This window comes from Lygodium microphyllum, chromosome 7 (genome assembly GCF_053477565.2).
Source record: "Lygodium microphyllum isolate KBCC chromosome 7, Lygodium_microphyllum_v1.1.10, whole genome shotgun sequence".
Classification (NCBI taxonomy): Eukaryota; Viridiplantae; Streptophyta; class Polypodiopsida; order Schizaeales; family Lygodiaceae; genus Lygodium; species Lygodium microphyllum.
Genome location: NC_141141.1, coordinates 16,671,289 through 16,684,095, shown reverse-complemented (window position 1 = coordinate 16,684,095; position 12,807 = coordinate 16,671,289). Strand labels below are relative to the sequence as shown.

At 40.0% G+C, this 12,807-nt stretch overlaps 1 protein-coding gene across 1 annotated transcript; it reads left to right on the top strand.

The window, feature by feature from the left end:
- Positions 1–9,504: 9,504 nt before the first annotated feature.
- On the top strand, positions 9,505–11,495 carry LOC148033213 (putative xyloglucan 6-xylosyltransferase 1). The gene has a single exon (XM_087681099.1). The coding sequence runs from the start codon at positions 9,826–9,828 to the stop codon at positions 11,077–11,079; it is 1,254 nt and encodes a 417-aa protein (XP_087537225.1). The 5' UTR covers positions 9,505–9,825; the 3' UTR covers positions 11,080–11,495.
- The last annotated feature ends 1,312 nt before the right edge of the window (positions 11,496–12,807 follow it).

The window sequence follows — 12,807 nt, the reverse complement described above, 5'->3', positions numbered from 1 at the left end:
GCAGAGAGGCATGGTCTCACTGCCATAATTTTTTTTTCCTTATTACCGTCGCTATTAGCGTCGCAAATTTATTACACGTGTCATTATTGGCATCGTTATTAGCATCGCAAAGTGTTGTTATCAGCATCGTTTTTTCGCGTCGATATCAGCTATGCTGATGCCGATACAAATAGTGACGTTGATAACGACGCTAATACCGTCTGTTCTATGGCGTCGCCATTAATGACGCTTTTTACGACGACGGGGGCAAATTTCTTTATTTACATTTTCATCGCTTTTAACGTCGATATAAGGCCTATATCTTGTAGTGTCACGTATTGGATGCTTTAAAATGTCTTTTAATGAACAATATTAACATGTATTGCATCAAGATTCCCAACTTTTTTTCTTTTCCCATTGCTAAAATCCCCTTGCCCCCTTTTTTTGTAGTGTAAGGATTAGGGACTATGAAAGGAAGGTATAGAGAGTCAGAAAATAAGAGTAAGCTAGCGGTCATCACAGTTTCTCTCCCTCAATTCAAATTAGGGCATTCTCTCCCACTTACATTGTCTCTATGGGATGCCTTGCTCCTATTTATGTAGTAATCAAAGAGGGGAGTTCGCGCGAGGAGCGAACTCAAACCACCAGAGTGCTTTGAAAAATATGCGGGGGGCTATTTTTGTTGAGTGATTTACGGCCTAGACATTTGCAAGAGACTGAGATCGAATCATTCCTTTTCATTTGGAAAGAGAGAAATTTGATCCTCTCTCGTGATTTGAGGCGCACTCGCTATTGGCATTTATTTAATCCTCTCGTGATTTGAGGTTCACTAATTTTTATAACCAAAAGATATTGGAAAGAAAGAAACTGGTTACGGGGCGCATGAGGAGGGTGCACGGTAGGCGGAATTCGATTGTCATGAATATGGATGATAGCGAGCGCGCCGATGCCGATGACGATGGGGATGGCGACGCGCGACAAAAAGAGGCTTTTCTCTTCCCCTCCCGTTTCTTTTATGTGTCTGTCCCGACTCCCAACACTCGTCCTATCGCGCCAAATAAAAAGGGTTTCCAAATGGCCTTGACCCTTACATACCCAGTTGTATTATATGTCTACTATATATATCGCCGTATTTGGCCAAACTTAGAACATCCGAAGCTGTTCAATATATATATATATCTTTACTATTAGTTAAGGGGAGGTTGGTGTGTGTATATATACACACACACACACACCATGACTTAAAGCCCCAAGATTGATGAGAGGGGGCGGGGGCGGGCGGGCATGACGCTATGCCTGTAGCACATTTTATAGGGGCCGGTGCGTGTGACATGTGGCAATCCCCCCCCTCCCCACCAAAAACCTTTGCATAATAGATGTAGTATATCAGAATAGCTCCCTCTTCAGTAGACAGTTAGAGGGCGCAGTGCTTGTGACATGTGGTAGCTCCCCCAAAACCTCTGCATAATAGATGTAGTAGATTGTAATAGTCCCCCTTGCGAGTCAAGAGATAGTCACCACTGACATTTTCTAATTTCACTCCACTCTTTGGAACATGTTCACTCTAGGACCTCAATTCCCTACACAACTTAGGAGTGAACCATCATGACTAACCAAATTTCCATATACTACAGTAAATGTACTTTTGCTTTGTGAGGACCTATGTTAATCAAATGCTCGATGTTGCTCATAGCCCCACATACACAACTTTGGGTAGAAGTTACCATGGTAGATGCAAAACGTTTATTGTGGTGGCTGTCTACCTTGATTTATAGCATATGATTATTGTTGATCATCTATATGTTTTTACTAATCATCCACCATGATGCACTAACGATTCATTTTAAGTTAAATCATCTCTTCACACTACTGATCAATTACTCCCCCCTCCCTATGTTCACACTAATTCAACACACAAAGATTCATTGATAAACTAGTGATGTAGTATATTATTGTGTAGAATTGAAAGTGGTCCACTCACACTTATCATGAATCGTGTGGTGTGGGGACTTGCTATAATTGCTACAACCAACACATACAATCCTTGTAAGGAGAAACTCATTCAAGACCACAAGAAGAGAGATGGAGGCCAAAACATTTTCTTGCTAGTTTTTTTTTCCCTTCTTCTACACACTATACAATGTACACAAAGTATGGATGAGATATAACATAAAGAAAAGTGACCTACAAAGTCAAAGAATGAATAATTGACTATATTAATTGATTCACATTTAACTATGCCAGTTGTAGGTAGATGTAACTGACCAAATATAATAAAAGCGATGAGGCAATGTCTATGTGAAGATCATAATGACCACTGATGTGCTAACTGTAGACATGCGAAGCCATCTAGCTAGCCGGTCTATCATCAATGTGTATGCATGTATTGAGCTTGCCATCTTAACACTCCCGCTTAAGCTCAACCATATCTTTGCAACTCCAAGTAAGCTTCAAAATCTTCAAAACTTCTCTGCACCCAATGCCTTTGTGGAAATGTTAGCTACTTGATCCTATGGTGTTGACTTATACCAAGTTGATCTCATTTGTAAGCACATTTTTTCTCACCAAATGATAATGCACCTCAATGTACTTTGTCTTGTCGTGGAACATGAAGTTCCTAGCCAATTGTATGCTACTCATATTGTTAGAATGAATGACAATTCAACCATCTACCTACATATCTAGATCCTCCAATAAATTTTATAGCCATATTACCTCACATATTGCCATAATAACACCTCACTACTTAGCCTCTATACTCAATAAAGGAAATCTAGGTTTGGTTTTTTGGTGCTCTACACAACTGTTGCACTACCAAGAGAAAACATGAATCTGTCGGGAAAACTTCTATCAAATATACTACTAGCCCCAATTTGCATCTGTGTGTCCAAGCACTTATACATCCCTACTTGCCTTATAGAAAAGTCCATAATGTAAGGTGGACTTCATATATCGCAATATAAATCTAACTATATCCAAATGAGACTTCCTAAGCACTTGCATAACCAAACTCACAAGCTCAACAACATAGCTTGAGTCTAGCCTTGTGATAGTCATATAAATCAAGCTGACTATCCTCTTGAGCATAGCAAGGTCTCCCATCTCATCCCCAACATCAGTACTCAACTTTACATTCTCTTCCACTAGCACTAAAAGAGGCTTATATGCAATTATCCCATACTTTGATAAAATATCCAGGCCATATTGTCTTAGGGATAACGATATACCATTTGCAAATCTAATCACCTCAATACTAAGAAAATACCTAAGCTCACCCAGATCCTTCATCTCAAACTTCTACTTCAAAAATCCCTTGACATTAGTAATTCAACCATCACTATCACTTGTAATGATCAAGTTATCTAATAGATGACTATAACAACCAAACATGCATATCTCTTTTTCACATGAATTAAGTGATCAACATTAGAAATATAAAAGTCAAATTGGAAAAAAAGTTATCTAATCTCGTTAGACCGTACTTTAAGTTCTTACTATACACACAGAGTATATTCTTTAAATGTGCCTAGGATGCTCAAAATCCTCATAACGTGTTGGCTACTCCAGTTATACTTCTTCTTACAAATTACCATGTAAGAAAGTATTCTTTATATCCATCTACTACAAACTTCAACCTTTGGTTGTTGCCAAACCAATCACACATCTAACAATTGCCACCCTAACAACAAGAGCAAATGTCTATTCATAGTCTATAAATACCATATGTCTAGGCATCGCCTTTCACAACTAGCTTGGTCTTAATTCTACTAGTAGAGCGATTTTCATTATGATTAAATTTATAGACTCACTTACAACCAATAGTTTTCTTTCCCTTAGGCAATGGTACTAGATCCCAAGTCCTATTGGCCTCTAATGCAACCATCTCCTCATCCATTGCTCCATCCCAATGAAGATGACCAAGAGCATCCTCAAAACAAATTGGCTTTATATCCTCAACTACTTTCACCATATAAGTATAATATTGAGTTGGATAATCCTTAAAACCTTTTCTTTGACAAGATATCTCACTCTGACTTATGTACCATTGGATCACTCAATGGAGCCTTTACTAGGGTAAAAATTAGGGGCGAATTTTATCCCAAATGCTAGTTTTTGGAGGTTTTCTTAGATATTAGACTAAATTTTTAGGCTTGAAAACTCAAAAAGTAGCCCATATATACAAAAATTTACATATTTTGACCTAAAATTTGCCCAAAAATAGCTCAAAAACAAGTTTTCACTTGGCATTTTCCCAAATTTCTAAACTCTTCATAATTAATCAACCAAACATTTACCCACCTAACTATAAGTTGAAAGTCATGGGGATCCCTTATTTTTTACCGTGGCCTTTATGTTACCTGGTGCTTTGTATACACCTTGTGCCTTAACTGAAGGAATACCAAGCTCACCATCTAAACTCTCTAATCCATTGGAATCTCCATCAAGGATTGAGTGACTAGTAGATATGTCTTTACTATTTGATACTCTCTTCTTGAATTTTTTCATTATCTACCACTATCTAGATTCCTTCCTATACAGCATTCTATAAGGTATCATACTATGAACTGTAGTAGTGGAAGTTCTATTTATAATATACATAGTTGCACGAATAACCTCAGAATAAAAATACTTTGGTATGTTCTTTTAAGCCATTAATACATTTGCAACTTTTGTAATCCATTTCTACAACCCAAATTTATTGTGGAGTATACCTGCATGTAAATTGTCACTTTATTCCACGAGACTTCAAAAAATCAATAAACTCATAAGAGAGAGATTCTTCCCCTTCATTTAATATCAAACACTTCACATTCAATATTTTTTTCTTCAAAAATAGCCTTGAAAGTAGTAATGTATACGATTTTCATACAATAAAATACTTCTATATTTTTACCACTGGCTCTAACTTTGTCTCAATAATGAGGATAAAAGTAATTATTAATGAGGTGTTGTGCATGAGTTTATAAGTGGGAGGCACTTGAAAAGGTCTTCCAAAAGAAGCTTATAAAAACTATATTTACAATACATAATAATAATTAGGACTAGCTTGATGGATCATCATTTTGCAATTAAGTGCACTTTGGTAATGATGATACCAGGACATGTGACCTCCTGAGAAGTTTTTTTTACAAGAATTTAAATGGTTGCATCTTATGTGTAGCCAATGGTGCCAACAAACCCTTTGTAGCCTTGTTGCCAAGTATGCTGAGGCCAAGATTCCAAGGTCTATGCCTTGGTCACCACATTTTTTGTGAGCTACAAGAGGAACACCGTAGAAAACATCACCCTACTTTGTCCCTCACATCCCAAAATAGACACTTTGACATCAAATGTTAAAAGAAAAAAATAAATGCAAGTTCCCAAAGTCACCAGTTTTTTATGTTCGAAATTTCTATAAAATATCGACTTTATAATTAAAATACTCAAAAAACTTACCAATATTTTTTGAAAGGGTATAGAAACATTTCAATTAGTACTTCAGAATTTGAGTTGGTCAAATACCCTAAAGTGACTTTTTTTTTGTTAGTATTATACCCTAAAGTGATTTTTTTAAAATTAGTACTGATTTGAGTGTGGGTCAAGTTATAGAGGTGGATGAGTTCAAACCCTATGCTCCACATCCCCTAAGGCACAATAAAATATATATTTGTGTCCAAAGTGGATTCATGGAGTTTTATGTGTGAATGGTAGGTATACAAATTAAACAAGCATTTGCAACATCCACATGTGAATTGTCACATATGAACTGACATAGACATTTTAAGCTTCTTAAACACAAACTTGAGCTCACCCTATTCAACTCAACCCTACCAGAAGTAAAAGTATTTACAACACCCACATGTGAACCGTCACTTATGGACTTACATAAACATTTTAAGCTTCTTAAACACAAATTTGAGCTAGCCCTCTTGGACTGAACCCTACTAGAACTAGCACGAAGGTTAGGCCTTTTGGGGGACCGGGGGGGATGGGGCTGCGGTTGTGCTTCATGCTTCAAGTGAAGAGTTGGGGAACTTCTTTCCCCAATTCTTATTTACTTTGACAAAAAAGAATAGCCCAAATCTCTTTGAGGATTCTCCTCTTCTTGAAAAAGGGTGGTGCAATAATGAACTTAGTCAAACAATCTTCACTTGGGTAGCTTGGTTGATTGTATAAAGTACCAAAACAATATGGCATATGGGTGTTTCTTATTCATCCTTTGTAACCAAGTGAGGCTTATCTTGCTAGCTTTCTACCTAAGGTATTCAAGCCTGAGACCCCACTAGTCATAGGAGTATTAATTAAGCATCGTGAGATCACATCAATTTTTTGCTTGGAACCAAAGGACCAGAATCAAGACTGTAGAATCTTATTGATTAGTTTCCACATAGATTTTTTGGAGAGGACACTACTATCACAAACACAAGTGAAGCCTCACCACATAGATTTTCTGGAGAGGACACTACTATCACAAACATGAGTGAAGCCTTACGAATAGGATCTATGACCACCACATGTTACTTGCTAGACTCAAGGGAACCCTAGACCATCTCTACATCTTAGTCTTGAGTTTGTCTTGCACTTAAGGGAACCTCTACTTGGAAGTGATATTTATGCTCGAGGGGCACCCTGGGTATTGAAAGACTCCCCCTTGTGTAATCACTTTTAAAACTATATCCACTAAGCTAGGGCTTGCCATCCTCTCAACAATCACCAAAAAGGAGAAGCTCAATGTGGTCAATGCAAATAGCTAATCATGAGAGCTTACTGGCAAATAGATCGTAGATTTCCATCAAGGAGATAAGAGAGGCCACCTAGGCTTTGGGAATATTGGCATTATTATTAGCAAACATTTTCCCATAAAAATGTTGTTGGCATGTAGAGAGACCCCTCAAAGAACTCCATCATGCCTTCTCTTCTCTAGGTTTTATTGAGGGGTTAATAATGAGATTAGAGAACAAGAGGAGATAATGGGTTAGCCTTGTTGGATTGACTTTTGGAGTGATAAGCTTTTCGAAATGGTGCCATGGATTGAGGTTCTTGTAGTGATATTGGTGAATAGAGTCTCCATGAACCTAAGAAATTTTGGAACCCAAGCAGCTGGGGCTTTGATGTAGTCCCAAGTGATATGATCATATGCCTCATCAATGTTGAGACTAACTAGCATGTACTTTTGCCATTGGCCAAAGCAAAATAAATTGCAAGAGCTAGGCTGAAGATGGCGTCATGGGAACCTTTCTTCTACATTTAGCAATGCCACCATGTAGTTTGTGCAAAGAGATAGCCTTGGCCTTCTTATGCTGCTTGGAGACTTCAATGACATGATTTGTTGTTGAAACCTATCGCTCAAAAGGAGAGCCACCTCTCACTTTTCTCCATGTTGCCTTGAACTAGTTCACGTATTGTTGCTTATCCAAAAAGGATGTATTTAATTTTAAGGTTGCCAAGGGGGCAATGACGCCCTACTTTGATGAACTTGAAGGATAACTAGAAAGGAACTTGGTCAGAATCCACAACTTGACTCAGTATTTTGAATGTTGCACTTCGAGGCAATCCAACACCATTTGTGCTTGTAGTAAATTTTTTCCACATGTGTTGCAAGCTAGGTGTCACCACCATTAGTCACCCAAAGGTTGAGTTCACCAACTAGCTAGGACTTTATAGCAAGTCCTTCCACAATGCACACACTTCTCCCACCAATTAGGTGACTAGTCACATAATGTAGGAAAATCTTATATTTCATTCAAGGAACATAAATGCTGATTCATATCTAGACAAAAATATACATCTCTCATGTGTTATGTGGATGTAATTGGTTTCACACTTGGTTGTTTTTAATAGAAGAAGTGCATAATATATCATATATACACACATAAGGAATATATGTACAAAATCAGGGTGTTATAGACAAAGGCATCCCCCTTAGAGGTTATAAATCTTACTTGAAGATCTTTAAGCATTTGCAAGTCTATTACATGCTAACACTCCTCAGAAAGATAGCTAACTAGTGATCTACTACCTTATCATTTATGTTTACCCAAATCTAGATTCCGCAAGAGGAAACATCCATTTGACCTTGTTAGGAACTTTTCCTTCTTAAAATGCAAGCCATGAAGCTCTACCATCCAACTTTAGCATGCTCAATAGAAGCCTTCCCCATACTTAACTTTAATTCTTTTAGGTCATTGGTGTGACTAATTACCTTTGACCATGATGATTTTGTTTATCATAAAGAGCAACAAAATTATTTTCCATGTACGATCATCACCAAGTGACCCCAATATCTATGCAAAAACCTCATAGCGGCCTAGAGGTTAGAATTTGGGCTTTTAATCATGAGGTTGTGAGTGCAATTCTTGCCAGTTGCATCACTTGGTAAGGCACATATGCTCATACGAGGTATTCTTGTAAGTTTGAGCTCAAATAATTAGTTGAGCCTCCTCCATTGTAGGTTGGCAAAGGAGGAGGGTCCCAATGCAATCAATCCACTATGTTATTTATTGAGCTTGCCCTTCCCCATCCTCCACATTTTATGCTTTAGCATAGAAAAAGAGGGAAAAAATTATTTTAATTTTTCAAGATTATTCTTTGTGTAAGGTAATGAAGATGTATGTCCAGTTCAACAAAATTATCTCTTATACCTTGCTCAATTGCTTCAAACCGCAAGTTCTAACCTTGATGCGATGTAGCCCTTCCCTCAAGTAAAGATACTTATAAAAAACAACAATAATTAGTATCTATGAAATAATATCAATGTTGGGGGCAAATGACTAATTCTTCTTACAACAGTCTACTTTCCTAGGGTGTGCTTCTGTGAGCACAAACTTTGCAACTAGTTGGCATGCACAAACATAGATGTACTTAATTGGAAGTTGGTGTAACACAAATAGAGCATGGCTTAGGAGTCCTTGAGGGACCCTTTTGATGTTTTCCTAATCATAATATCTAAAAGACATTCCTAGGGTGGGAGATCCTATCATGATAAGCTATGCTCTTGAGTGCCACATCAGGAGCATCCTAATTACAAGTGTTTTTCCCCATGTCGGCTAGAAGTTTTTTCTAAATAATGTGAAAGCTGTATTAATAGTAAGTATGTACATCATCCAACCAAAAGAGTCGGGTCACTTGCTAGGAAAAGTCTAGAAGAACTTAGGCAACTCCACTAAATATCATAAGTTCATGTGACCTAGAACATGACGTGAAGGAGTAGACTTGGCTAGGGTGTTGGTTGCAAGCTAGGCAAAGAGAGCCCTAGGAGGAACATGCCTACATTGTCAAGAGAGTCATGTGGATGATGGATCCATGTGTTGAGCCCCCAAAGTAGGAGGAATGTGGCAATTTCTAGGTACTATGCCTAATGAGAGGAGGCGGTTATACACGAGGAGATCCCCGCACGGGCACACAACAGAAGCGAGACAGCCAACAACGGCATCGATTTATTATGCCATGATGTCTCACTCATTCACCCAGCAACACGCATTTAAATTATAAAAAGAGCTCACACTTAAGCCACATATGCAGGACTTAAAGGAAACTGTTCTAAGCTCTGGGCACTCCGGAGACTGTTCTCCTCTAGGCTCTCTCTCTCTCTCTCTCTCTCAGGTTTTCTCTGTCTGAATTGCTCCTTTTCTTCTAAAGAATTCTTGCTCCATCCCCATCGCAAGCAAGTTCTCCTAGCCAGCAAGCCTCCTTTCTCCATCACACTGAACTGCCAGACGTAGGCTTCTCTCTCTCTCTCTCTCTCTCTCTCTCTCTCTCTCTCTCTCTCTCTCTCTCTCTCTCTCTATAATATCCTGAGTCATGACGGCATGCCCATGCACCTCACCCTGACCTTCCTCACAGAATTCAAACAAAAAGAAGCCCACCATGGATCGATTCTTCCACGATCCATCCCTCCTCAAGAAGCTGCACAGATCTTTGCCCCTCCTAGGGGCAATCACTGTGGCACTGGTTCTGACAGTCGGGGCATGGCATGCCTTCGGGGGAGAGAATTCTCTGCAAGATCAGGAGGAGATGCAGCCACCATCGCGCCTGCACAGAACTCAAGAGGAAGAGAGAAAAAGGAAGAAGGAGACAGAAGACCTGGTGGCCTACTTCAACGTGTCTCTCACCAAAGAGCAAGAGGAGATGGGGATGGTGAACACTGGCCTGCCTCCATACTACCATCTCGGGAGGCGCATAGAAGACTGGGACAGAGAGAGGGAGCTATGGCTGCAGAGTCACCCTGACAAGAAGAACTACACAAGCGATGGGACCCCCAGGGTCTTCATGCTCACCGGCTCCCAATCAGGCCCTTGTAAGACCCCAGGGGACTACCTCCTCCTTAGGACCTTCAAGAACAAGGTGGACTATTGTAGGCTCCATGACATTGGCCTCTTCTACAACTTGGCCTTGCTAGATGACTCCATGGACAACTTTTGGTCCAAATTACCCCTTATCCGTGCTGCCATGGAGGCACACCCTGAGGTTGAGTGGTTATGGTGGGTAGACTCCGATGTCATCATCACTGATATGCACTTCAAGTTGCCCCTAGAGACCTATCGTGACTACAACTTAGTTGTCCCTGGATGGGACAGTGAGATTTATGAGAAGAAGAGTGTCATGGGCCTCAATGCGGGAAGTTTCTTGATCAGGAACTGTGCATGGAGCTTGTGGTTCCTTGATCGATGGGCATCCATGGGACCACGAGGCAAAGTGCGGGATCTAGCTGGGCATATACAATCGGCAATGATGTTCGACCGCCCAGCTGACTACCCCGGTGATGACCAAGCGGCATTGATCTACTTCATGGTCAAGGAGCATAGCATTTGGGGAAGTAAGATACACTTGGAAAACACTTACAACTTGAATGGGTATTGGCTTGATTTGGTGGACCATATGGATGAGATCCAAGCTCAAGAGGCCAAAGGTGGCTCTAGTGTTATTGGTCCTAAACGTTCCTTTGTCACCCACTTTGCTGGTTGCCAACCTTGCACTGGCAATCGCAACCCCGCTTTCAAACCTAATCAATGCGAACGTGAAATAGAGCGTGCACTTGCCTTTGCTGACAACCAAGTCTTGCATGAGTTTGGATTTCGACGCCATTCACTATCTTCTTACCAAGTTGAGCGCTTGCCATGATTTGAACTACCCCTCAATCCTAGTTTTGTTTTCCATTCTCTTTTTTGAAGAATAGGGGATGCCCATCACCTTTAAGTTTTGTGCTTCACCCTTCTCTTTAAACCTAAAGTGGATGGGTCCACAAAGGGCACATTGTATCCATTTTGCACAAAAGTTGGTTAAAGCTCAGTTACTATAGCAATAGACATGGAAATAATGAACAATGTAAGAACAACAATTATATTGATAGACTTGGAAAGCCTAGGTGTGAAATTGCTAATGCTTCCTTTTTGTAAAGCATGTATAGGGGTTGAGCAAGGCCACCTTTTACACCTCCTCATTCATTCATGATAGTACTCAATAACTTTTTACATATCTTTCATGTTCGCCACTATTCAAATGTTTTAGAGAGTTTTATCTTTACATCATCCTTGAGTACATAGATATATACAATGGTACATAAGAGTAATTTATTAACTTACTTTTCATAAAAAAGAGCCTACTTATGGGACTGTGAGCAAATTTGGAGAAGGAAATAGAGTTACTCAAATTATGGTTTGTATATGTGAAACATTAAGATCCATGTTTCTTAGTCTCCAAATTATCTTATTAGAATGATCACTTTTAAATTTTAAGGCTTAATTGGTCATCATTTTTCACTTCTTTACACAAGGATGACTACTATAGACAATATTATGTTAGTCTCAAATGCTCATCAACTAAGTATGAAAAGCCTGAAATAAGTTTTCACTTTTGCATCAAGACCTAAGATGTTGGAGGCGATTGAAGCAAATGGAATTGAGTTGGTGGTACATGTTAGCTTTTTAGCCTTCCTAGATACATGCTCTCTCTATGTGTGGAAGGGAGGATATTTTATGAGAGATTTCCCTAAGAGGGAGGAGATAAAGGATAATTGGCATAATGCAAGTGATTAGTAGGCCACTACAAGGAAACACAAGTATAGCGACGGCGGGTAACGACACATGAATAGCGGCGTCACTATTTACGTCGCTATTATTTGCATCGCTATTAGAGTCATATTTGCGACGCAAATAGCGACGCCCCACAGGGAAAAAAAAGAGGGCCAAAACCCGACGTGTTTCATTTCGCGCATTCGTGAGACATTTCGAGAGGGAGAGCGAGAGAGAGAGCGACTGTTTTGCATAGAGGGTGAGATAGGGAGAGGAAGAAGGCTTGCTGCCGCCGCCGCCACCGTTCGCGAAGGAGAGGAGGAGCCATCGTCACAAAGAGGAGCTGCCAAACCTTCCCCAAATCTTTACGGTGAGTCCATTCTCTCTCTCTTTTACTTGTTTAGGGTTTAATTTGTGTATATTGAGAGAGGGAGAGGAAATGATAGAGAAAGAGAGGGAGAGGGAGAGGGAGGGAGAGAAAGAGAAAGAGAGGGGGAGAGAAAGAGAAAGAGAGGGAGAGGGAGGGGGAGGAAATGAGAGAGGGAGAGGGAGGGAGAGAAAGAGAAAGAGAAAGAGAAAGAGAAAGAGAAAGAGAGGGAGAGGAAATGAGAGAGGGAGAGGAAATGAGAGAGAGGGAGAGGGAGAGGGAGAGGGAGAGGGAGAAAGAGAAGGAAATTAAAGAGAGGGAGAGGGAGGAAATGGGAGAGGGAGAGGGAGGAATAGAGAGAGAAAGAGAGGGAGAGGGAGAGGGGGAGGAAATGGGAAGGAAAGGAAGAGGGAGGGAGAGAGAGAGAGAGGGGGGAGGAAATGAGAGAGGGAGAGGGAGACATTAAACATA

Coding starts and splice junctions, on each gene's coding strand:
- LOC148033213 (XM_087681099.1), top strand. CDS start 9,826: ATGGATCGATTCTTCCACGATCCATCCCTCCTCAAGAAGCTGCACAGA.